General features: G+C 52.9%; 1 protein-coding gene across 1 annotated transcript; it reads right to left on the bottom strand.

The window, feature by feature from the left end:
* Positions 1-12,039: 12,039 nt before the first annotated feature.
* LOC135326350 (olfactory receptor 14A16-like) lies at positions 12,040-12,975 on the bottom strand. The gene has a single exon (XM_064504233.1). It carries the CDS (start codon positions 12,973-12,975, stop codon positions 12,040-12,042), a length of 936 nt encoding a protein of 311 aa, XP_064360303.1.
* Positions 12,976-23,381: the final 10,406 nt, after the last annotated feature.

Here is a 23,381-nt window from a genome sequence, read left to right on the forward strand (position 1 = left end):
GGGGAGGCAGGGGCAGCTGCAGGTGGCAATAGCTGCGTGGCTGGGCTGTGGGCAGGGAGGTCACGGCTGTCTGCGAGAGCTGGGCCAGGAGATCCCCAGTGTCAAATCAGCTCTTGGTCAGTAGCTACCAGGCCAGCAGGAGGCCCGTGGCTTGGCTGTTGATGATGAGGTCACTCCTGCCTGAGTCCCTGATAGGCCAGCAGCAGGCAGATGGGTGTGGAAGCAGATGGTGAGGTCTCCTGGGTCAGAGTACCTGGTAGGGCAGCAGCATGTTCATGGCTGGGGATGTTATTTCAAGGAAACTTCTTCCTGAAGCCCATAGGCCATCAGCAGGCACCTGGTGGGGGTATGGATTTGTGAGGTCACTTCTATCTGAGCAGCTGCTAGGCCAGGAGAAGGCCCATGGCTTGGATGTTGGTGGTGAGGTGACTTCTGGGTTTGGTGAGTGTGCTGGGAGGAGGGGTTGGCACCTGCAGAGCTCTACAGCAGTACAGAGATGCAACTAATAAATCAAGCAGAAGTAGACAATAATATTCCACACTATCTGATACAAATCTTATTCCACTCCATCATCGTGAATTAGTAGTGCTACATTTAAAATGAGGATGATGTTCTCTGGTAAATGTAGACATGGAGTTTGACTTTGTACTTCTTGCTAAGCATAGCTTTACAGCCTGCTGCTGGTGGATGAGGGAGTCCAGCTGGAATTTTTATGCTGCTAAATGAATGATATGCTGGTGTGAGCAGTGAGCTCAGTAATCTGATTTCTAGCATCTGTGTGCTGCAGAATATTCTGCCCCATCAAAATACAAGGGGGCTTGTGAGATTTTTCTCCAAGACCCGAATGACCCTCTGTCCTTTGATTGCTGGAGGTGGGAAGTGAGCAGGTGCAGGGCTGTGCCTGGCTGTTGAGAGGAAGGGCCTGTTGGAAAGTTTTGGAGGACTGGAAGGGGATGGAAGGGCTGGAGAGTTGGTGTATGTGTGTTTTCGGGCCCTGGGGGTGCCCTAGCTGCCACCATGTGTGGTGCTGTGCCCTGTGTGTCCCTGCTGCAGAGGCACATGTTGGCTGGCCACCCTCTGGGAGGTGAGGGGTAGGGGTATGGGGTGTCACAGTGGCCAGGTCCCCTGTGGTGGGGATGAGTGGTGGCCCCACTGTCTTGGTGCTGCTCTGCGTGGGAGGAAGTGTCTGGAGAGAGCAGTGCTGTGTGTGGGGAGTGCTGCCAGGCTGGGGAGGACTGCAAAGTGAGGAGGTGACTTGGCTCGCAGGGCCCAGGCTGTCCTGGTGGCGTGACCAAGGGAATCTGGGAGCATGCTGCCTTCTGTGCAGGATGTGCAGGCAGGATGCTGCCTAAAGGCCAGGCAGTGGTTCTGGTCCCTCTGAGATGTGAACCAAGCCTGTTTTTTCCCTCCTTCCCTCTTGTTTGCTTTCTGTAATGAGAGCATTACCCTGCAGCACTGTTTGCTGAGGAAGGAGGAGGCAGTGGGAGATGCTCACTGCCTGCTGGCTGTTGGCATGCTGGCAGCTCTTTGGAGGAGTGAAGGCCTTGTGGAGAGGTGGTCTTTGGTGACAGGCAAGATGGTTCTTGGCAGATGACTGTCAAGGGGCTTGTGCCTTCATGTGCCGGATCTCTTTAGACAAGCAGTCCCTTTGAGAAGGAAAGCCAAGCCAGAGTGCCCTGCAAGGCTTGCACAGCCCAGGTCTCTCTTCCTTCCAGTTGCAGTCTCTGCGAGTTCCTGCACCATCCTGCTGTAGTGTGACCTTCCTCTGCTGCAGCAGGGAAAAAAGAGAGCAGCCCATGTGCAGGTATGAGTGTGCTAGGTGCGGTGTCGTTAGGTGCTGCCATTGCTGCCACGGGCAAGGGGCTGTTTTTTGCCTGAGCTTTGGGTGGAAGTGAGGAGCCCCACTTAGCCCTAGATGCATTGCTGCAAGTAGCTGGAGCCAAGGGAGTGGTGGTGAGCACAGTCATCCTCCAAGGAGGCTGCCTGCTTTTGTGCAGGCATTGTGGACGCTGAGTGCTGGAAGCACTTTCCGTTGGCTTTTTACAGAGGAGTGCTTTTAGAGTTTCTCCTCCTTTTCTGAGGGGAGATTCCTAGAGCTCTTGCCTTGTAACCACTTTTGTTTTCCAGCTTGTCCAGCTGAGGCCCTGATGGGATTGTCTCAATCCAGCCCTGCAGTCTCTGCGAGTTCCTGCACCATCCTGCTGTAGTGTGACCTTCCTGTGCTGCAGCAGGGAAAAAAGACAGCAGCCAATGTGCAGGCATGAGTGTGCTAGGTGTGGTGTCATTAGGTTTCTTAGAGCTTTTGCCTTGTGACCACTCTTGTTTTCCAGCTTGTCCCAGCTGAGGCCCTGATGGGCTCATCTCAGTACAGCCCTGCAAAGTCAAGGTGCCAATGAGTGGAGCACTGGGGGTCAATTACTTACTAAGGGAAGAGAGGGAAGTGGTCCTTCCTCCAACCTGCCCCTGGTGCTGGTTTAGAGGAGAGCTCCTTGTACCAAACCTGAGGACAAAGAAGCTTGGCTCTCCCACACCCCCAGCTCCTTCACTGGGTGACTCTGTTGGTGCTCTCGGACTCTCCCTGTGCCATGTCATGTGAGACCTTGGAGGCAGGGCCTTAACTGGCTTTTCCATGTGTCACGCACACTGTTGAAACCTGCTGGCTTGGCTCCAGGCTTTTCTTGGGAGAGCAATCCCAGCCCTTGCTGAGACAGGGGAATGCAAATGCTTGAGAGCAGCGGAAGCCTTGTTCCATTCTCCTGGTTGGAAGCCTGCTTGTCCAGGACTGGTGCCCTGGCCCTGTGTGTGCTGGTCAGTGTGTCTGCATGCTGCCATGTGATCATTTGTGAGCCCCCTGCGCCAGCCCTGTGAGAGGGTGAGTGGTGCCAAAGAGACTGGGCCTCCTGCATTGGAGAACTAAAGGGCACCCCCGTAGGGAGGCCCCTTGGGTGAGTGGCCTGGGGGCATGTGAGGCAAAAGCGGGAGGCAAGAGCTGGCCTGCTGAGCCCCTGGGAGAGCACTTGGTCTCTGCTTCCTGGAGGTGGGAAGTGAGCAGGCGCAGGGCTGTGCCTGGCTGTTGAGAGGAAGGGCCTGTTGCAAGGCCTTGGAGGACATGAAGGGAATGGAAGGGCTGGAGAGTTGGTGTGTGTGTGTTTTGGGGCCCTGGGGGTGCCCTGGCTGCTGCCATGTGTGGTGCTGTGCCCTGTGTGTCCCTGCTGCAGAGGCACGTGTTGGCTGGGAACCCTCTGTGAGGTGAGGAGCAGGGGTGTGGGGGGTGTCACAGTGGTGGGTGTCCTGTGGTGGGGATGGGTGGCGGCCCCCATGCCTTGGTGCTCATCATAGGAGGAGATGTCTGGAGAGAGCAGTGCTGTGCTCCCAGGGCCCAGCCTGCCATTATAGTGTCCTCCTGGGAGACCTGGGGTGTGGGCCATTGATGACCGTGTTCCCTCCTTGGAGCATTGTCTTGCGAGTCAGGGATGCTTGCGGTTTGCTGGTTCCTGTCAGCTGAGGTTCAGGCTTGCAGTTTCTGAAGCTCTTGATGCTTCCCTGAGTCTTTGAGATTGTACTGGGACTTCTGGGGAAAGTCATCTTCTCACTCCTTAATGGCTTTCTGTTGAATCTGGACCCTCATTGCATCTTCCCATCCCAGACCCTCATCCATTCCAATCCATCAGGGAGATGGGGAGTTAATCAAAGCAGTCAGAGCCACTTCTCCCCTTTTTGCCTGCCCAGACCCTTGCAGACAGTGGAGATGCCACCTCACAGGAAGTCAGGCCTCTTGAGGGCACTGGGTGGCTCTGAGACACCTGTCCTTGGTCAGCTGTGTAGGTGGCATCTCCAAAGCCTCTGGTCCCTTTGTAATAGAGTCTCAGACTAGCAGATTCCTTGAGCCTGCAAGGGGGAAGACATCCGGAGGTGGGGGTCCAACGCTCATGAGGGCAGGCCAGGCGAGGGTTTCCTCTGTGAAGGGCTCCAGAAAAGGCTGCCTCAGCACCGTTTTTTATTGTTGTTGTTGTTGTTTTTGTTTTTTGTGAAACACAGAGTGGCCCAGAAATGTTTCTCGTGCCTGAAGAACCGGTGCATATTCCCAGCTCCCCCTGTGACAGATTCTTTGGCAGAGCACCTTCCTGTAGAGAGAAGGCTGTGCCCAGCAGGTTCTTGGCTGGTGCAGGTTCTTGGGATGTCCCCTCTGTGTATTCTCCTGATCAGCAGGAAACTTTTTAATAGCTCCAGTGTGGCCTTGGAGGTCCCTTCTGCCTGAGGACCTGATAGGTCAGCAGCAGGCCCATGGGGAGGGTGTGTGCTTGTGAGGTCCCTTTATCCTCAGGAGCTGCTGGGCAAGCTGCAGGCAGCTGGCTTGGGTGCTGCCTGTGAGGTGACTTGTGCCTCAGCACCTCCTAGGCCAGGGGGAGGCACCTAAGTGCTGTTGGTGCAGGTTGTGAGGTGCAACATGCATACCAAGAGATAACCCAGTGCTCAGTCGACAACAGTATGCGTATTCAACAGACAGCCGTACTCAGCCGATAACAGTACGCACATCAACAGCTCCTTCAGTGGAGAATTCCACAGTACCCAGATGCCTGTGGTGTGAGTCTGTGGTGTCACTTCCCCTTTGCTGACTAGGTTTGTTCAGCGATCATGGGGTCGTTGGAGGGTGTGCCACTAGGCTACAGCAACCTCACAGTGTGCTGACTCCGGCCGTGGTGCCCCCAGGGTTCCTTAACTCTTGGGGAGCACCCCAGGGCAAACCCCTCTTCTATGGGCTGCACCATCCTGAGTGCCATGCTTGCCTGCACAGCACCTATCAAATGGCTGCAAAGGCTCTAGCAGGAGGTGGAGAGAATGCCCCCCCACCCAAAAGGCCTGGGCCACACGTGTACAGAGGCCTCCTACTCAGAGAAGCTGTGGTAAAAAAGAGAGGCACGAGCTGTCCTGCTGAGCCCCTGTGAGAGCACTTCCTCTCTGCTTGCTGGAGGTGGGAAGTGAAGAGGACCAGGGCTGTGGATGTGCAGAGGAATTCCATGTCCCAAGGCCTTGGAGAAATGGAAGCGAAGGGCTTGGCCTTTGTGTGTTTTGGGGCCCTTGTGGGTCCCCCAGCTGCTGCCACATCTAGTCCTGTCCCCCGTGTGTCTCTGATGCAGAGGCGCATGTTGGCTGGCAACCCTCTATGAGGTGAGGGGCAGGTGGTGCAGTGTGTCACAGTGGTGGGGTGCCCTGTGGTGGGAACAAGTGGTGGCCCAGTGTCTTGGTGCTACTCTGCATGGTAGGATGTGTCTGGAGAGAGCAGTGCTGTGCGTGGGGAGTGCTGCCAGGCTGGGGAGCTGGGGAGCCCTTGGAGGTGAGGACATGATTTGTCTCGTAGGGCCCAGGCTGCCCTGGTGGCGTGAACCAGGGATGCTGGCAGCCTGCTGCCTTCTGTGTGCTGAGGTTCAGGCCTTGAGTTTCCTCAGCTCTTGCCAGGATTTGCAGCCAGATATGACACATAGACTGCAAAATACATAGAAATATGCAGCTTAGAGTATTTGGAGTACAAGAGGTCATCTTTCTGAAAGGCTTTCTTGTTGGAGATTCTTGAAGTTAACACTTCTGGGACCTCTCCAACCACAAGGGTTTTTAGGCTACAGGCACAGTAGTTGCCTCTCCTATTAGCAAAGGCTATGGGGAGATACTGCCCGTATACCTAATTGGTGCAGGCACTCTCTTCTTCTCATGTGGCAGGACCCTAGAAACTCTTTGCTTATAATGCAGTAGTATCCCCCAATTAGCCCTTACTTCACGATCCGATTAAACCCCCTTCAATCCAGTGAAATATAGCTGGGAGAGAGGGTCTTGAGCTCTTCCTGCTAAAGGCCTCCCTGCTTCGGGGCTCTCTGCTGCTCCCTGCACCCTGCGCACTGCCCTGGGCTCTGACACAGGACATCCAGGGGCTGACATCTAGCAGGAGGCCTCAGAGAGAGCAGGAGGCCACTGAGAGCAGTTTAGATCATGCGGGACTTTTTCACCCACACAGTTAGCAAGGAAAGGGTCTTGCCACAGTGGAGTGCTCAGAGGTGCCCTTTCAAGCAGCAGTGCCACAGTCATTAGATTTTAAAATGACCAAAATAAGGAAACTTCCAAAGACAAAGTATTTCTTCAGAAAATAATTGACCTTTAAAACCACTTCTCCCAGATGCGCAGTGACTACAGTGAGTCGTGATGCTCAAGCACTTGCCTGCAATTCAGCAGGAAATACTTCAGGAGTCATAGCTGAGAATCAGCTTGCAAAGCTAAAGTTGTTTTGTGCAGACAACTTGCAAGGCCCCTCACAATTATGTTCCTCACCTTTCCATGTGCTTCTCTCTGCTCTAAGGGAGTCATTGCTGACCTGGCAGTTCAGGTGTCCAACTCAGCTGAGCACGTTTTGCAGTGTGTCACTGAGCTGGTTGAGGCCTGCAGGTGCTGAAGCTCCTGCCTGATTAGCTCAGGCACAGCCTGGGTCTTAGCTCACTTGTGGAGAGGAGATTCCTGGAGAGTGCTGAAAACAATTTCTTGGCACAGGCAATCAGTGAGCAAACAACAGCTGGACTGTCAGTCACAAGCAAGGCAGAAGTAGATGGAGATGTAAAGGTTGAGGGCAGCCATGGCTGCAGTGATCATGAGGTGGTGGAGAAGTAAGACAAGAAGCAGAATCACAACCCAGGACTGCAGGAGAGCTGACTTCAACTTGAATCCTGCTTGGAAGCGTCCCACAGGAGACTTCCCTGGGGGGCAGAAGGGCCATGAGGCCTCTGTAAAGACAGACTAGGCAGAGGAAGAGAGGACAGAGAGGCAGAGGAAGAGAGAGGAGACATGTCAATGTGAATACAGTAGTTTCTCAGAACAAAGTTTCTCCATTCAGAGTGTTGCAGGAAGTGTATCATGAAGAATAACATACACATATATATAAACATGTAATCTCACATAGAGTAATTACTGTAGTGCTCAAATATGGCCAGAAATAAATAATTAGATTATCAAAAATGGAAAAAAAAGTTTTGCTACACTTTTCAACTTTTTAAACTTCTTTGTGTTGTTATTGCCCTTTTTTGTTTGGTTCTTTTTTGATACACTGGTCCTTTGGGGAGATTCTTTTTCTCTCTCTCTTTTTTTTTTTTTTTTGGAAAGGAAGAGTGATTTTCAGGGCTGGGCTGGGATGCAGTCCCAGGGTCCTGGACATATGGTGCCATTGCAGGTGCCCTGATCCCCCCTGCCCAGTCTCCATCTACAGCTCCGAGGGCCTCCGGTCTCCCACAGGTCCCCTGTGAGAGCTGCCAGGCCCAGGCAGGACCCTCAGAGACATGAGGGACACTCTCCCATGAGATACTGGAAATTTTGAGGAAGGGTATGAATCTCAGGAGAAGAAACGTTGATCTGCCTGTTAACTCACATTACCACTGCTCTGTCTTCTGCTGTGGGTATAATCTCAGTAACCTTTCACATATTTCCACATGTCCTGATTAAACTGAGCATTTCTAAAGGCATCTTTGCATCAGACGATCTGGACATATGCACTTTCCATAGTTTCCCAATTTTCCTCCTGCCCTTGCTCTTTATCATTCAGATAGCTCTCAACTCTCCAGTTGCTGCCCCGAGCTTCTGGGAGTCTGAAGCTTGCCTCGTCTTTCAGCATGCTCATTGTCTCTTAAACAAACTCCTTCACTGTGTGTCTATCCAGCCTTTCCTACCTATTTGTCAAGAACATTTCCTTGTAGACTCTAGACCTCACTACAGGCAACGTGGAGTTGACATAAAGTTGAGGATGGTATTTTATTTCTTATGAAACCGGATAATGTTAATTTTAGTTTGATCACAATTAAGACAAATCCTTCTGTGCCTGTTTGCAGCTAGTTCTCTAAGGAAAGCAGGTGGGAATTGATGCATGTGAGCTGTAACATTCAGCTACAGCCTTGAGTGGAAAAAGGTTAGATTTTTAACCAGAGTGCTTTAGGTCCCCAGTGGCTGATGAGGGAACTGGCAGGGCTGGGGAGCTGGGGAGGAAGGTTGTCCATACATGTCTCCTATCAAAAATACTGCTTGTCCTACATGTCCAGACTTCATTTGGAGACCTGGTGGGTCAGTCTGAATTGGAGAATGTGGGTATCGCTTATTCCAATAACTGAAGAATAAAGAAAGCTTAAAAAGCAGACATCTTTCCTTTTCAGGTGCTCATTGAAATCTGCCTGATTTCAATATTCTCCTGAAAACTTTCTAATTAGCCACACAAGACTTGAAGAACTGAGGAAAATTATGGAAGGAGGCATGGCTCCTTAGGGGTTTTTGCATTTTAATGACCCCTCAGGTGTACTTGGTCCTGAGCCCATGAACTGCAGATGCTGAGACTGAAGAAACCTCTCAACAAGTTACAGTCAGAAGGAAATCCCAAGTATCTTGGAGTGTTAACAGGTCCCACTGAGGGCAATTACCAACAAAGTCTCCCCAGGGGCTGATTAGAGCACAAAGTTGGAGGCCCTGATTGCAGGTAGGCAAAGGCAATGTGCAGGTGGCTCTGATGCCAAGTCAACGTTGATGTGTGTTGTCAAGCAGAGCAGCCAGGCACTGACAGCCAGCCCCTGGGTAGGGTGATCCTTTCCATCATGCATTGCTCAGGGCTCTTCCTGGGGGCAGTATGCGGGTGGGGGTGAGTGATGCCAAGTGCAGGACAATGATACAGCACCTCCTGGGCTCCCAAGGGCTAAGGAGGCAGCAAGGCCACAGTGCTTTGAGGAATGGTGTCTTCTGTTGGGCCTCGGTGGCAGAGACACCAGCCATAGCCAAGAGGACAGAGACTTCAGTTCTGTTGGAGGCTTTCAGCCTTGGCAGTGCCCTCAGCCATCTCCACCACAGGTTGTCCTATGCTTTCCAACACCTGTGCCTGTTTCCCTGCAGACTGTAGACACCCAAAATTCTTCTCCAGCTTGCTCTCACCCTGGGATCTCCCAGCCTCTCCTGACTTCTTGCTGTCCCTACTTGCTTTTCCTTGAAACACAAAGCCAGGCTGATCACTGGCTTCCTCCGGGTGACCTGTGGCACCACAGCACTGCCCTACGAGTGACCTTTCCCTTTCCTAATGTCACAGCTGAACCCCACAAGCTGCAGCTTGTGGCTCTTTCCCCTTCTCATACTGTTTCCCACCACCAAGAAAAGCTCCATCATCTCTGAAACCACCCTTCAAGCAGGCACAGGCGACTACTCTACTGCCCTCAGCCTTCCCTTCACCAGGCTAAAGAAGCCCAGGTCCTTCAGCCTCTCCATAAAGGCCTTGTCCTTTAGACCTCTAACCTCACCTTTGCTGACCTCCTCTGGACCCTCTCCAGTTGCTCCCCATTCCTCCAGCACAGGGCAGCCCACACTGGGACACCCTATTCTAGATGTGGCCACACCAGTGCTGAGACGATGGGTATAATAATTCACCTTGTCTGGGTGGCTGCTCAGTTCCTAATGCCGCCCCGTATGCAGCCGGCCTGATTTATGGTGAGCACGCAGCACTGGCTCATGTGGCATCTCTTGCAACGTCCAGGTCCTTCTCCTCAGGGTCACTCCTCTACCGGTCAAGTCCCAGCCTAATCTGATGCACAGGCTCTTCTGCCCCCTCTTACACAGCACCTGCCATTTCTCCTTGTACAATGTCATGAAGTTTCTGTCAGCCAAATCCCCAAGTCTTTCAAGACTCCTCGGCTTTGCACCAATGTTCACCACCCTTTGAGCCAGGCGGCCTCCAGCTCATTCCCCACACCCTCCATTGCTTACTCCTCCATCCCACCTCTCCCCAGTTTGGCTACAAAAAAGTTATGGAGGACTGTGTCAAAGGTTTTCCTACATTCAAGGAGTGCATGCACTGCACTCCCCTTGTCCACACAGCCAGTCATCCCATCACAGAAGGCAGTCAGGTCGGTCAGGCACAATTTGTCCTTGATGACTTCGTGCTGGTTGTTCCTGACCCATTCATGTGGCTGGAACCAGCTCCAGGAAGATTTGCTCCCCAGGGACTGAGGTGATGCTGACCAGCCCATCACTCCCCAGACCCTCTTTCCTGTCCTTCTTGAAGATGGATGTAATGTTTGGCAGGCAGGAGGGGAGGGCCAGGGGCCGGGCAGCGGCTGTGGGGCTGTGCCAGCTCCTGCTGCATCACTGGTCCCTGCAGTGTGGAGAAGAGGGACAGAGGACGAGGCAGCACGGGGGTGGTGGCAGGTTGGCAGGGGCAGGTCGGCAGGGGCAGGGGGCAGTGGGGGCTACAGCTTGGGGTCATGGCCGGTGTTTCAGCAGCAGTGGCTGTCGCATTCACTTCACAGGCCTTACTCCCGCACTGAGCCCGGGCAGAAACAGGCCATTTCCCTGGTGCCTGTGCCACCCTCCCAGCAGGACAGGGATGTACAGGGAGCATGTTCTGCCTGTTGTGGTGCTCAGGGCAGCTCCCCAAGGAGCACAGCTTTGTCGAGGGACCTCGTGGTCCTTGGCGTCTGCTGCAGCACAGCTGGAGCAAGAACAAGCACTCGTGGGCCAGGCCTGGGAGAGCTCCCCTGGGAGTTTCTCAGTTGCAGTGGAGCAGTGAGGAGTGTTGTGGTCTCCATCTGCACCCCATCCCTGCACTTGCGCAGGCCCACTGCCCTCAAGATGCCCCAGTGACCCCGCTGTGCAGGCACCGCACGGGACAGGGTGCATTCAAGGGTAGGGAAACATCTCCCTGGCACAGTCCCCGCGACAGCCTTCGGTGCCCCCCCCCCGCCCCGCCCAAGCCCTCCTGCTTTGGCAGCCTCCACAGTTTCTGGACCTTGTCTGCCACAGGGTGCTGCAGAGCTCAGGGCACTCACACCACAGCCCCAGCCACCTCCGTGGGCACAGCATCTCCAGGGGCACGGTGTGTGTGTCAGCCACCCCATCAGCCTCCAAGCTGGAATTGGCCCCAGTGAGAGAGAGATAGAGGACAGTGACACAAGCGGACAGAGGACAGTGACACTCTGTGTCCCTTTTCCTGTGTCCAGGAGATTCTTCATCCCCAGGCTGCCTGCAGCCCCCCATGCCAACCCCTTTCTCCAGGACAGCACAAGAGTCCCTGACCTGGCAGGGGCTCCTCAGGCAGCCCCGGCTGCCCCAAGGGCACAGAAAGAGATTTCTCTTTCTCACTTATTCCTCCCTGCAAGCACACAATTGCTCCTTTCCTCTTCTCCAGGGAGGTCCCTGCTCCACAGAAAACCTTTCCCCAGGGAGTGCATCAGTGCTGGCCTGCCTGGAGTCTCCTCCATGCTCTCCACAGGTCCCTGATATAGTGGTGCTGCTCTGCATTCCAGAGGGCTGTGGTGCCCCAGGGCCACATGGTGACTGCACCGGCCGTGGTGGTTGACAGACCCAGCTGGACGGGCATCATTGCACCTGACAACCCCCTACCAAGGGGTCTGTGGCTGCGGATGATGCTCTGAGCAATCACAGGGCATTTCAGATGGCTCAGGCTGTGTTCAGGTGTATCCCGAGATCCAGCCCAGGGTTTTCCATTGAATGTGACAGGAACCACTCTCCAGGCTCCCTTCCCTCTGCCTGCAGGGTCCCCACTGTGGGCATTTGTCACCAGCCCTGCCATAGGGCAGACAGTCCCAGGCAGACACCGCTTGACCATTCATCACCTGCAGGAGCACTGGGCACCCACAAGTGAGAGCTGAATGCAGCCCTCATTCCCTAACACAGCACCCCATGAGCGCATCACCTTGAGCCCATAGAGACCCTCCAGAAAGCAACAGTCCTTTTCATGGTGAAAGCCCATGAGTGAATTATTGGCTCCAGTTTTGGAAGAAGAAACCAACTTTCAAGCACAGCACTGAGGAAACAGCCTTTTATTAGAACCAGGCCAGCTCTGACACAGTGACAGACACATTTACAGAAGGCCATTGGGTCAGAAAGGCTGGGTTTGTGCCTGTGGAGAGGTGGGATGAATTTAAATAATTCTGTACAAGTGTGATTATCACAAATACAATGCCCAAAGCACAAGAGTTGTCTGAGATAAATTCAAGTCACTTAAAAAGAAGGATGAGCAGCTTATTGCTGCTGAAGTAATACCAGTTGAATCAGTTTCCTCAGTGCCTCCTTGAGCTCCTTGTTCCTCATGCTGTAGATGAGGGGGTTCACTGCTGGAGGCACCACTGAGTACAGAACAGCCACCACCAGATCTGGAGCTGGAGAGGAGATGGAGGGGGGCTTCAGGTAGGCAAAGATGCCAGTGCTGACAAACAAGGAGACCACGGCCAGGTGCGGGAGGCACGTGGAAAAGGCTTTGTGTCGTCCCTGCTCAGAGGGGATCCTCAGCACAGCAGTGAAGATCTGCACATAGGACACCACAATGAAAACAAAACACGCAAAGGCTAAACAGGTACTAACCACAATAACCCCAAGTTCCCTGAGGTAGGAGTCTGAGCAGGAGAGCTTGAGGATCTGGGGGATTTCACAGAAGAACTGGTCCACTGTGTTGCCTTGGCAGAGTGGTATTGAAAATGTGTTCGCAGTGTGCAGGAGAGCATTGAGAAAGCCACTGGCCCAGGCAGCTGTTGCCATTTTGACACAGGCTCTGCTGCCCATGAGGGTCCCGTAGTGCAGGGGTCTGCAGATGGCATTGTAGCGGTCATACGCCATGATGGTAAGAAGGAAATATTCTGCTGACATAAAGAAGACAAAGAAAAAGACCTGGGCAGCACATCCTGAGTAGGAAATGGCCCTGGTGTCCCACAGGGAATTGGCCATGGATTTGGGGACAGTGGTGGAGATGGAGCCGACATCAAGGATGGAGAGGTTGAGGAGGAAGAAGTACATGGGGGTGTGGAGGTGGTGGTTGCCGGCTACGGCTGTGATGATGAGGCCATTGCCCAGGAGGGCAGCCAGGTAGATGCCCAGGAACAACAGGAAGTGCAACAGCTGCAGCTCCCGTGTGTCTGCAAATGCCAGGAGGAGGAACTCGTTCAGGGAGCTGCTGTTGGACATTTGCTTCCTCTGGGCTTTGGGGGACTGTCCAAGGGAGAAACCATATTGACAAGTTAGGACTGACTTTGAGCAAAACACACAGCATTTCTCAGAGCAACTCCCCACATGTCCTTTCTCCTTATCTGGAGGACCTTCCTTCACCTCCTCTACTTGTGCTCTAGTCTGTGCTTTCGGAGTCTGCCATGGGGAACAGGGTCCTTTGTCCATGGGCTCCAGAGGAGTCAGCCCTGCTTGTTATACACACACTCAGATTCAAAAACAGGATGGTCAGTCATTGTGCAGTGACAAAGTGTCCTTGCAGTGCTGTCAGCGGGATTAGGTGAGACTCCTGAACCCCTGTTTGGCTCAGTTCTACTCCAGTTGGCTGGGGACCCACATGACCACCCAGCACAGGCATAATTCATTGCTCTTGATACACCTTAACCTCAGAGTATGTGACAGTTACTGCAGGGACACTTTTTTTTGACTATTTACAAATGTCTTAGCTATGCACAAGCTGACCACTCTTGCAGCAAGGACACCCCACCCAGGATGTTTATCAACACATTTTGTCATACAAAATGGACTAGACACAGCAGGATTTGCCATGGGGCGGATTTCTAGAACCTTCAGAAATTCCCACCTGCAGGGCTGCCATAACTCTCAGGCAAATATTTGGTTACCTAGGTCCAGTCAATCACCTAGTTTCAAGGTGGTCCATTGTCTCATGACAACCTATTCTCTCATCTGTGCAGATGACTGGCCAGGAAATTCTCGGGCCAGGCAAGGAGCTAATGACCAAAGTGCTCAGGGTGTGCACATAAGTGTAGCCCTGGTACCCAGCCAAACCACAAGTATGACTTCACAACAAAATTGACTTTTCATATCTGAAACTCATCTGTAACTTCCGTTCCTTAGCTCTCACCATGTGCTCTGCCACACTGGGTACATGGAAAGAGCAAACAGCAACAACTAGTTGGAGGTGGGGTCGGGGGGTCAGTTTCTGGGGATGGATGTTCTAAGCTGAGTGAGAGGGATTTCAAGCAGTGATCCTGTGGGAATACTCTCCATGTCCTGCAGGGAGAGATGACATTAGCATCCAGCCCATCAGCCTCTGGAAGAGAAGAACCCTGGGAGGAATTCGTCTCCTCCTCTTTCACCCTTCCGAGCAGAGGTGTCTGTATCCAAATCAGTCACCACCAGCTCCCACTCGGTGCAAGGGAGGAAAATAGGCACATGAAGGCAGGGCTTACAGAAGCCATTGCAGAGGCCTTCGTTCCACTAAGACAGAGCCTATCCTCACATCAGTTTACCACCTGCACCACACTTGCAGCCACAATAAAGGTTGTGGGGCAGGGGATACAGGCAAGCTCTGTGTCCACATCCTCTCTCCGATTAAACCTACTCATAATGGGGAAGGGGTCTGCAACCTCTTCACAACCCATGCTGCAGGAGAAGGGCTGTAGTAGAGGGGCTTACTCACCACACACGGGGCACATCTATTGCAGGGATAGAAATCCTTGGCTTTTTCCATTACCAGAGAATCCTGAGGGGCAAAAGTGTTTGGGGTAGTGCTTTGCCCAAAAGGGGATGTCTCCTCAGGGAGACTTGGTGCATTCCCCAGCCCTACAGACTGCATGGCCCAAAGACCCACAGACTAGAAGGGGTCTTGGACCCCTCACTCCCATGCAAACACCTCCAGATGGGCACGCAGGAAAGCCTGCATCTTACTCAGCTCTGCACATCCCCCTGCAGAGGAGGTTTTGCTCTCAGCCACTGTGTCACACATCTCCCCTCCTGGAGGTCAGGCTGCAGAGGAGGTGACTCATATCCTGGATCCTTTGCCTTGAGGGAAGAGGCTCTGCTGGGTGGCAGAGGAGACATGGGATGATCACTCAGGGCAAGGCACCTGCACTGCAGAAACTGTCAGGGAATTGCCCACATCCACCCTCTCCCCCATAGCCTTTCCTGTTAAAGGTTTCCTCTCCTTCATGCATCATACTGCTGCTGCCTGGCACTGTCCCAGGGGCATCTCCACATTTGCAGGTGCTAAGCAGCAGCTAGGACCAACCCTGAAGAAGCTAATAAACATTTTGGTTGTGCTGCTCATAGGCAGAGGGATTGCTGGAGGGATTTGCTGAGGTTCCTTGCAGACCTTTTGATCTCTCAGTGTAACAACAGTTCAGGGCTTGCAGTTTCTTGTCTAAACCCAGCACCTCTGTTTCCAAACCTGTTCAAAGCAGCAAAGCTTAAGCACAGACTCAGGAAGGAAAGCTCTGCCGTTTGCAGGTTTGACCAGCATATACTTTCCTTCTGAAAATTCCCCTTCAGAAAATGTGCTGTGGTGAGCTGGAGCTGAGAGCAGCCCTGAGCCATGCAGCACCCTCTCAAGAGGAGAATGAACCTGCCCTGATGCAGGTTGCTCCTTCCACCCACAGCTTCTCCCTGCAGCACCATCATGGGGAGTTCCCTGGGCAGGCTGAGTGCTGACCCTCGCAGGCAGCAGACTCACTGCCCCAGGTGCACAGCACCCTGGGGTACAGGGACACTGCTCTGAAATGCAGCATTGGGCAGACCTGGGTGCACTCCCTGGCTTCACACCCCTGCAGCACCCTCTGAAGAATGTAGCTGTGATGCCCTGTCAATGTGACAGTGTGGCTGGGAATCTCTGCTCTTAAGCACTACCTGCTCCAAACAGGAGAAGCTGGCAGAGCCTCCCTGACAGACCCTATCAGCTGTGGAAGGTGCCAGCTGCAGAAGAAACTGCCAGGAACCACAGCAGCATTGCCCTGCAGCCAGAGACTTACTGTGTCAAGGGCGGTGAAGATTTCTGCTCACAGTGAGCTCTCAGCCATCCTCCTGTTCCTGACTGTCTTTAACTTCTGAGTCGCTCCTCTCATCCTCGACCCTGCAGGCAGCACCCTGAGTCTTGCTGCTGCTTTAAGGGCAGCTGCACCAGGACAGAGCTGTCTCTCTGCAGCACCTGCCAGGTTGCCATGGGCTCCTGCAGTCCCAGGAGCCAGGCCCAGCTCAGAAGCAGAGGCCCAGCTGAAGACGTGACTTGCTCTGTGTCCTCTGCATCCTCGAGATGTTCCCGGGGCTCCAGGGCTGACAGCTCCTGAAAGGCAGCAGGGTCACCCAAGGGAAATGTCCACTGAAGTGGACTAAAATAATCACCGATGGTCTCTCCCTAAACAGTGGAGAGAGACTGATTTCAGGATTGCAGTTGCTCTCACCAGAGGATGGTTATCTGAGAGAGGTGGAAATGTCCCACTCTGGAAGGCCCTGCTCCTGTCTCATAAGAAGACAGGACAGCTGCAAAAGACAAGAAGCCAGTTCCTTGGCTTGTGCTTCAGGGACTGATTTAGAGGAAGAAATCAATATATCCAATGGCCATTGAGAAGCCCCTTGGGATGGACTGGGATTCAGCCTCCTGTGCACTCCACAAACTCACAGGAGGTGGGATTCCCCTTGCCCAAGCTTTGGGGTGCATAGAATGGGTGTCTGCACACAATCTCCTTTTCTAAGCTTCCACTGTGATCAATGGAGATGAAGGGTGGGTGCCAGTTGTTTACACACACACTTTTGGACATTTGAGGTGCCAGAGGTGGTCCAACACGTGTGCCAGTGTCCCTTGCTCTGATGGAGCAACTAGGAGACCCCCATCCTTGTGGAGCATCAGCTAGGGGCCGGGTGGAGAATTGTCTTGGCCATCTGAAATGACACTTGATGTCTCCTACTGCAAGAGCTCCCCTCACTCTGAAGCTGAAATATATGCAGATTCCAAACATTGCAAATAGCTCATGTAATTCAGGGCAGACACTTGAATTAATGCAATGACAAGAGGCCTGTAGGGCTGTCAAATGCATGGGGTGTCCAGCAGGAAGGCACATCACTCTGAGGTCTGCGTGCATATGCCTAGACTCTCAAACCCTGTTTTTTTTCCTCTCCCTAAGCCTGTTCTCATTCCCAATGATATGAACAGGGACCGTGCTAATGATGCAACTGCAGCATGCCTGGATCGCAGGCTGTTCAGACCCAGGGACACCTTACTCAGGGGTACCTTGTCCTTCCTGGACATCCGCTCCCCTACATCACAGGTCCCAAGGTGCTGCAAAGTCACCTTGGGCACACATGCTACAGACTCAGCTCAGGCACCAAACACCTCTCCTGCCATGGCTGCATGGCCCAGCTCTGTTTCTCTCTGGCCTTGGCTACTGCAGGGTTTGCTCCCTTAGTGGGTGCCTCATATCATCATTGCATTGCCATCTGCTCTCTACACCAGCACGTCCCTGTGCTGAACTTTGGCCTTTGCATACACGGTGTCCTTTCCTCCTGGAAACAGGTTTCACAGCAACAACGCTGCACTCAGCCCTGGTGCCACAGCTGAGGTTCTGCAGCACAAATATACACAAATGCGCAAAGCCTGGGCCACAAAACAAGAGGAAGAGGAGATGCACAAGCTGTTGCGGAACTACAAAAGCAACCTTAGGCAACCTGAGGCAGTCTGTGGATCACAGACCATGGCTCCTATGAGAGACTTTAATCTCCCTGGCATTCCCTGTGAGGGCAACGCAGCAGGGTAGAAAGAGTACAAGAGGATTCTGGAGGATGTGGAGGAAAACTTCCTTGCACAGCTAAGCCAGATAGGTCAACAAGGGTGATACTTTCCTGGACCTGGAACCTGCAAAGAAGGAAGAACTGACCAGAGTCAGAGTCAGAGATAATCAGTGTCAGCTTTGCCTGCCAGGACCACGAGGTAGTGGTGCTCCTGCTCCTGAGAGCACAGGGTCTCTATTGGGGCCTGTCCTACTTATCACCTTTATAAATGACCTGGAGGGGGCAACTTTCACCCTGTTCGTAGATGACATCAAACTGCATGAAGATTAATCTTATGCTTGAGAGGAACCTAGACAGGCAGGAGGAAAGGGCTGTCAGGAATCTCATGACATTCAGCAAGGAGAAATGCCAGGTTCTGGCACCTGGGACAGACCAACACCCTGCAGAGAGACAGGCTGGGGACTGGGTGGCCATGCAGCAGCTCTGCTGAGATTGGCACACATATTTTGGCAGACAGAAGGCAAAATGTGAGACAGCAGTGTGCCTGGGCAGCAAAGAAGGCCAACAGCATTCTGGGCTGTATGAATAGGAGCATGGCCAGGAAGTCAAGGGAAGTGCTTAGCTCCTTCTTCTCAGCACTTGTTAGGCCACATGTACAACACTGCATCCAGTTTTTGGCCCACCAGTACAAGGGCCCCACCCCCATACAAGGAGGTCCTCAGGAAGACAAAGCCAGGCTCTCCATAATGGTGAATGGCAGAAGGATGAGAGACAACAGCCATAGGTTGAAACCAGAGAGGAACAGGCTGGAGAGAAGGACAAGCTTTTCCACTGAGAGGATGGTGAAGCATGGGAACATGTTGTCCAGAGCAGCTGTGTCATCTTCATCCCTGGAGGTTCTCAAGACTGGATCAAGGCCTCAGCAACCTGGCCTGACCCCAAAGTTGACCCTGCAGTGAGCACAAGGTTAGGCGGGAGGCCTCCTGAGGTCCTGTCCAGCCTGAAAGACTCGCTGATTCCTTCCCCTCTGGGTCGATTCTTGTCAGTGTTAGGGGAAGCACCCAGTTCTCATGACCATGGAAGTAAGTCAGACACAAGCATGACCAGTTCAACTGGCTTTCCTGTCCTGCTCCAGTCAGAGATGTTCAGAGGCAGGGCTGCTTCACAGATACCCCTGAACAGCCCTGATCACTCCTTTGCTTCACCTTTTATTGTGTCTGTGTGTCCTTTACTCCCTCCAAGTTCTACCCTCTCCCCAGCCTCATAACCTCCCATACAAACTGCCCACCTCTCCTTACCCTCTCCCCACAGACCCTCAGTGTGCTTGCTTTGTGCCCTCACTAGGCATTGCTGGGATGGTTGCCAAGGTAATTCCTACCTAGGTCAGCAATTCCATTTAACCAGTACCTCCTTCTAGTACTTGAAGTGTCCTGCAATTCCTTCTGCTGCTGTCTTCTTAGGGGCATCACAACTCAAGCTAAGCCATCTGCACTCAGACGTTAACAGCTGCTGCACTGAGCTTTAGTCTGGAGGACCTTGAGAACCTTGGGGATTCAGCTAACAGAAACCTCATGACATTTTAGAAAGAGAAGGGGCAAGTCCTGCACATGGGGAAGGATAACCCCATGTATCAGGGCAGTTTGGGATGTGAGCAGCTGGGGAATGGCCTGAGGAGAAGGCCTGGGTATTGCAAGAGATGCCATAGGAACCAGTGGTGCATGCTCACTGCGAATAAGGCCAGGCATCAACAGGGCTGCATTAGCAGGAGCATGGCTTCCAAAACAACAGCAGTTATTATCCCCCTTGACTCAGCACCGGTGTGTCCGATTCCCAGGCTCCCTGGAACTTTTCTTGGTAGTGGGAAGAAGCATGGGAAGGGGAAACAAGCTCAGACCTGCAGCTTGGGAAGTTCAGACTGGCCAGTAACATAAAAATAAATTACCTGAAGGACGGTGCTGTGGTGCAGCAGGTCACCCAGAGGGAGTGTGTGATCAGCCAATGGCTTTGTGTTCCAAGGAACAGCCAGTGAGGATGAAAGACATCAATGAAGGGAGAGAGAACCCAGGGTGAGAGCCAGGTGGGGAAGCAGGCTGGGTGTCTACAGTCTGCAGGGACACAGGAGCAGGAGTGAGACAGTGTACGTCGGCCTGTGGTGGAGATGGCCAAGGGTGCTGCAAAGGTTGAAGGGCCCTGACAGAACTGAGGTCTTTGTCCTATGGCTGCTGTCCCTGCCACCAAGGCCTGCCAGGAGACACTGGGGCCTCGTTGTCCCCTTGTCCCCCCAGGGACCCCGGGAGATGTCCTGTCATTGTCCTGCACTCAGCCTTGCACACCCCCACCCGCACACTGCCCCCAGGAGGAGCCCTGGGCAATGCATGAGGGAAAGCATCTCCCTTCCCAGGGTCTCAGTGTCCATGCTTGGACGTTTTGCTCGATAGAACAAATGAAGGCTTCACTTTGCATCAGAGCCACCTGCACATTGCCTTGCCTGCCTGTAATCAGTGATTACAATTTTCTGCTCTAATCAACCCCCAGTGAGTCTTTGCTGGTAATGGCCCTCAGTGGGATCTATTAACACTCTACAAAAGTTTGGGATTTGCTTCTGACTTGACTTGAATGTTTTGTTCAATCTCCTCGCAATAGCTGAGCTTCATGGACTCAGCACCAAATACACCATGGGGCTCATTACAATGCAAAAAGCCATGATGAACCACGTCTCTCCCTGTAATTTTCTTCAAGTAATGTATGGCTAATTGGAGTGGTTTCAGCAGAGTAGTTGAAAGACAGTGACTTCAGTTAGAACATCATATAAAGGTATTTCTTTAAGGTTTTTATGATTAGTATTCTTATTCAGCTTTCACAATAAGTGACAGCAACATTCTCCAAATGACATAGATCCAGAGTGTCTCCTAAGGAAGTGTGGACATGTAGGAAAAGCAGTGTCCCAGAGGTCAGACACTGCATAGACAATCATCCTCCCCGTCTCCCCAACCCTGCCATTTCCCTCATCAGCCACCTGGGACTTGCATCACTCCTGTTAAAGTCAAACCTTTCTCCACTGAAGTCTGCAAATAAATGTTACAGCTCATATGCCCCAGTTCCCACCTGCTTTCCTCAGAGAACAAGCTGCAAATAGGCACAGAAGAATTTTTCTTAATTGCAAGCCAGAAAACAAAAAAAACCCAAAAAAAGGCATGCTATAGTTTGGTAAAATTGATTACACTCCTCAACTGTATGCGAAGTCCAAGCTGCCTCCAATGAGGTCCCCTTTCCACGAGGGGTAGCCTGGCTAGGAATCTTTTGGATAGATAGGAAATGCTAGATAGAAACAGAATGAAGGACTTGCCCAGAGGAACAAACTACTGAAAGATGGAGCAAGCTTTAAGCTCCCCAAAGTGCAAATCAGCAGTGCGGTATGGGAATGAACAAAGAGTAATGGAAGGAGTTCCAACGTTACAATGCCCAGAGAGTGTGCTGTAAAGGAGATGTTGGAAATTGTTAATGTAATCAGGACATGTGGAAACAGAAGAGAGAGCCATACAGCTCCTGGGGGTCCTGGACCATGCCAGGGGCTGTGCTGCTCTTGGGGAACCCAGACCAGGCTGTGTTTCTGTGCAAAAGTCTGGAAAACACACTCTGTAAGCCCCTAGAGAAGAAGGATTTTCCTGGGCACTCAGAGCAACCCAGGCAGGACTCAGGCATGTCAAGGGAAACCCATCCCACCCACACCAAACCCACCACTCTCCCCAGTCACCTCCCTGGGGCCTCGGACCAGGAGCAGGAGGGGGCATGGCCATGTCCCAGACTAGCTTCCATCAGGCCTGCAGCTCCATGGCATGTCACAGTTTCAAGTGAGTTCTCTAAAGCAACATTTCCCATGGCCCTGGTGTGTAGAGAAGACTTTGGGCAGACATACAGGAGACAGGGCAGACAAAGGGCAGAGACCTCAGGGTGCACAGCTGGGCTCACAGTGTCACAGAGGGGGTGCCACAGGCTGGATAAACAACCCAAAGAAGTAAATGAGTCCTTCCTTTGGCAGTGACTTGGAAAGCCCCATCTCTGAAAGTATTCAAGGGGGATGGAGTCTCCCTTCTGCAAGAGTCACACGGGACTGTGCCAAGACTAGGAAGAGCAGGAAGGCTGGTTATAGGGCTGTTCTCAAGCTTCAGCAGCTGCAGAGGTGGAAGCTGGTCATTTCATAGAATTTTTGAGGCACTGCACCACCTACCAGGCTCTGCACTGGAGCCTGGACAGCAGCACTGTGGTGTGTGGCCATGTCCTGAGATGCCCAGGGACAAAAATGTGGGAGATGCAGGGTGCCAGGGCTGTACAGTCCCCCAGGAGAGCTTGGGTATGTCCTGGGTGCCAGAGGCTTTAACGAAATGGGAAAACTTCCCCAGATTTGCTCCCTGGCCTGGCTCTCCAGATGATTTGTGTTAAGGGTGCATTTGCTCTTCTCTGGCGTATCATCTTCATCTTAAGCACTGCAGATGGAGATAACCTTGCTGAGAACTCTTAAAAACAAAGAGCCTGCTTTGGTGCCTAAAGGAGGAAGGCTCTGTCCTGTCACATCTTGTCCTACCTCCTACATCTACAAAAAGAGTGACCCACAACAGAAACCAGTTTTGAGGCTCACCAAAGCACCTCAGCCTGTGGCCACGCTTTGTCCTGTTTGATCTCATATGACTTTGATCCTGGCTTTGAAAAATGCCAAAACTTAAACCCCAGCTTCCCTCACAGGTCTGCCCAGGGCAGAGATCTGTCAGTGAAGGGGTGCAGAAGTGACTTCTCCAGTGCCCCATTTGAGGTATTTCACAGCCTTTGACACCATCTGGAGACATTCCTGAAGGATTTATCAGCAAGTTCTGGAAAATAACTGGGGTGAGGGGAGGTGACTGCTTTCCAGGACGTGAGGGGAAATCTCTCTGCTCTCTCCCTGGCTGTGCCATCTCCATGGCAGTGACCTCCTGAGCCCCGAGGTGACACGAGCCGAGGTCACGGTGGGATGTGCCGCATCACAGGGAGGTCTCCCTGGTGCCGCGGTAGTGCCCTAACTTCCCTGCAAGGCCCAAGAGCTGCCGAGCACTGCCCATGTGCTCCCCACTGCTGCTCTTCAGAGCCACTCAACAGCAAGAATGGGGGACAGGGGGCAGTGAGGCCACATTGGGGCCCCTCGCCAGCAAGCAGAGGAGAAGGGGCACATTGGAGAGGAGTTTGGGTGACAAGATGGAAACACCATCCCTCATCCATGGCTGGAGAGGCAATGCGAGGGCAAGGGGGCAAGTGAGATGGAGAACTGCTGGACCAAGACCATCAGCCCAGAATGCAGTTCCTTCTTCCCTACACTCCTGTGGCTCTCCACCAAGGGTAAGGGCTTCAGGAGACCCTTGCTGAGGGGTTGCACATAGACCATTAACTGCAAAAATAGCTGTGGATCCTGGGCTCTGCAGGTGGCTGCACAGTGCTAAGGGCTGCTATGAGAGCGCTATCCTGAGGATCTCATCTTGCTCAGGGGACAATATGACAGCCAGAACTACTGGGACATAGAGCTGGGGCTGCCCTAAGCCCCAACGCTTCTGTGGGGGTGGCCCCATCCCCTCATGGCAGGGGGCAATCCAGGCCCACGTTTCCGTGGGAGTGGGTCTCCCTTGGGGATCTGGCTCTGGCAGGAAAGGCATCCTGCGATCAAGAGGATGGGCCATCCTGTAGCTCCCATGGGGCTCTCAAGAGCCTGCTGGAAACGTCCAAATGAGAAAATAAACCTTCACCTTCTAATAACCCCAAGGCCTCTACTTGTTTGGGAGAACCTCTGTCCCTTCCCTGTGGATCCATTTATGCTTCCAACTTGGCAGAGCATGTTTTGGCTC

The sequence above is a fragment of the Dromaius novaehollandiae genome, unplaced genomic scaffold, assembly GCF_036370855.1.
Source record: "Dromaius novaehollandiae isolate bDroNov1 unplaced genomic scaffold, bDroNov1.hap1 HAP1_SCAFFOLD_27, whole genome shotgun sequence".
Lineage (NCBI taxonomy): Eukaryota > Metazoa > Chordata > Aves > Casuariiformes > Dromaiidae > Dromaius > Dromaius novaehollandiae.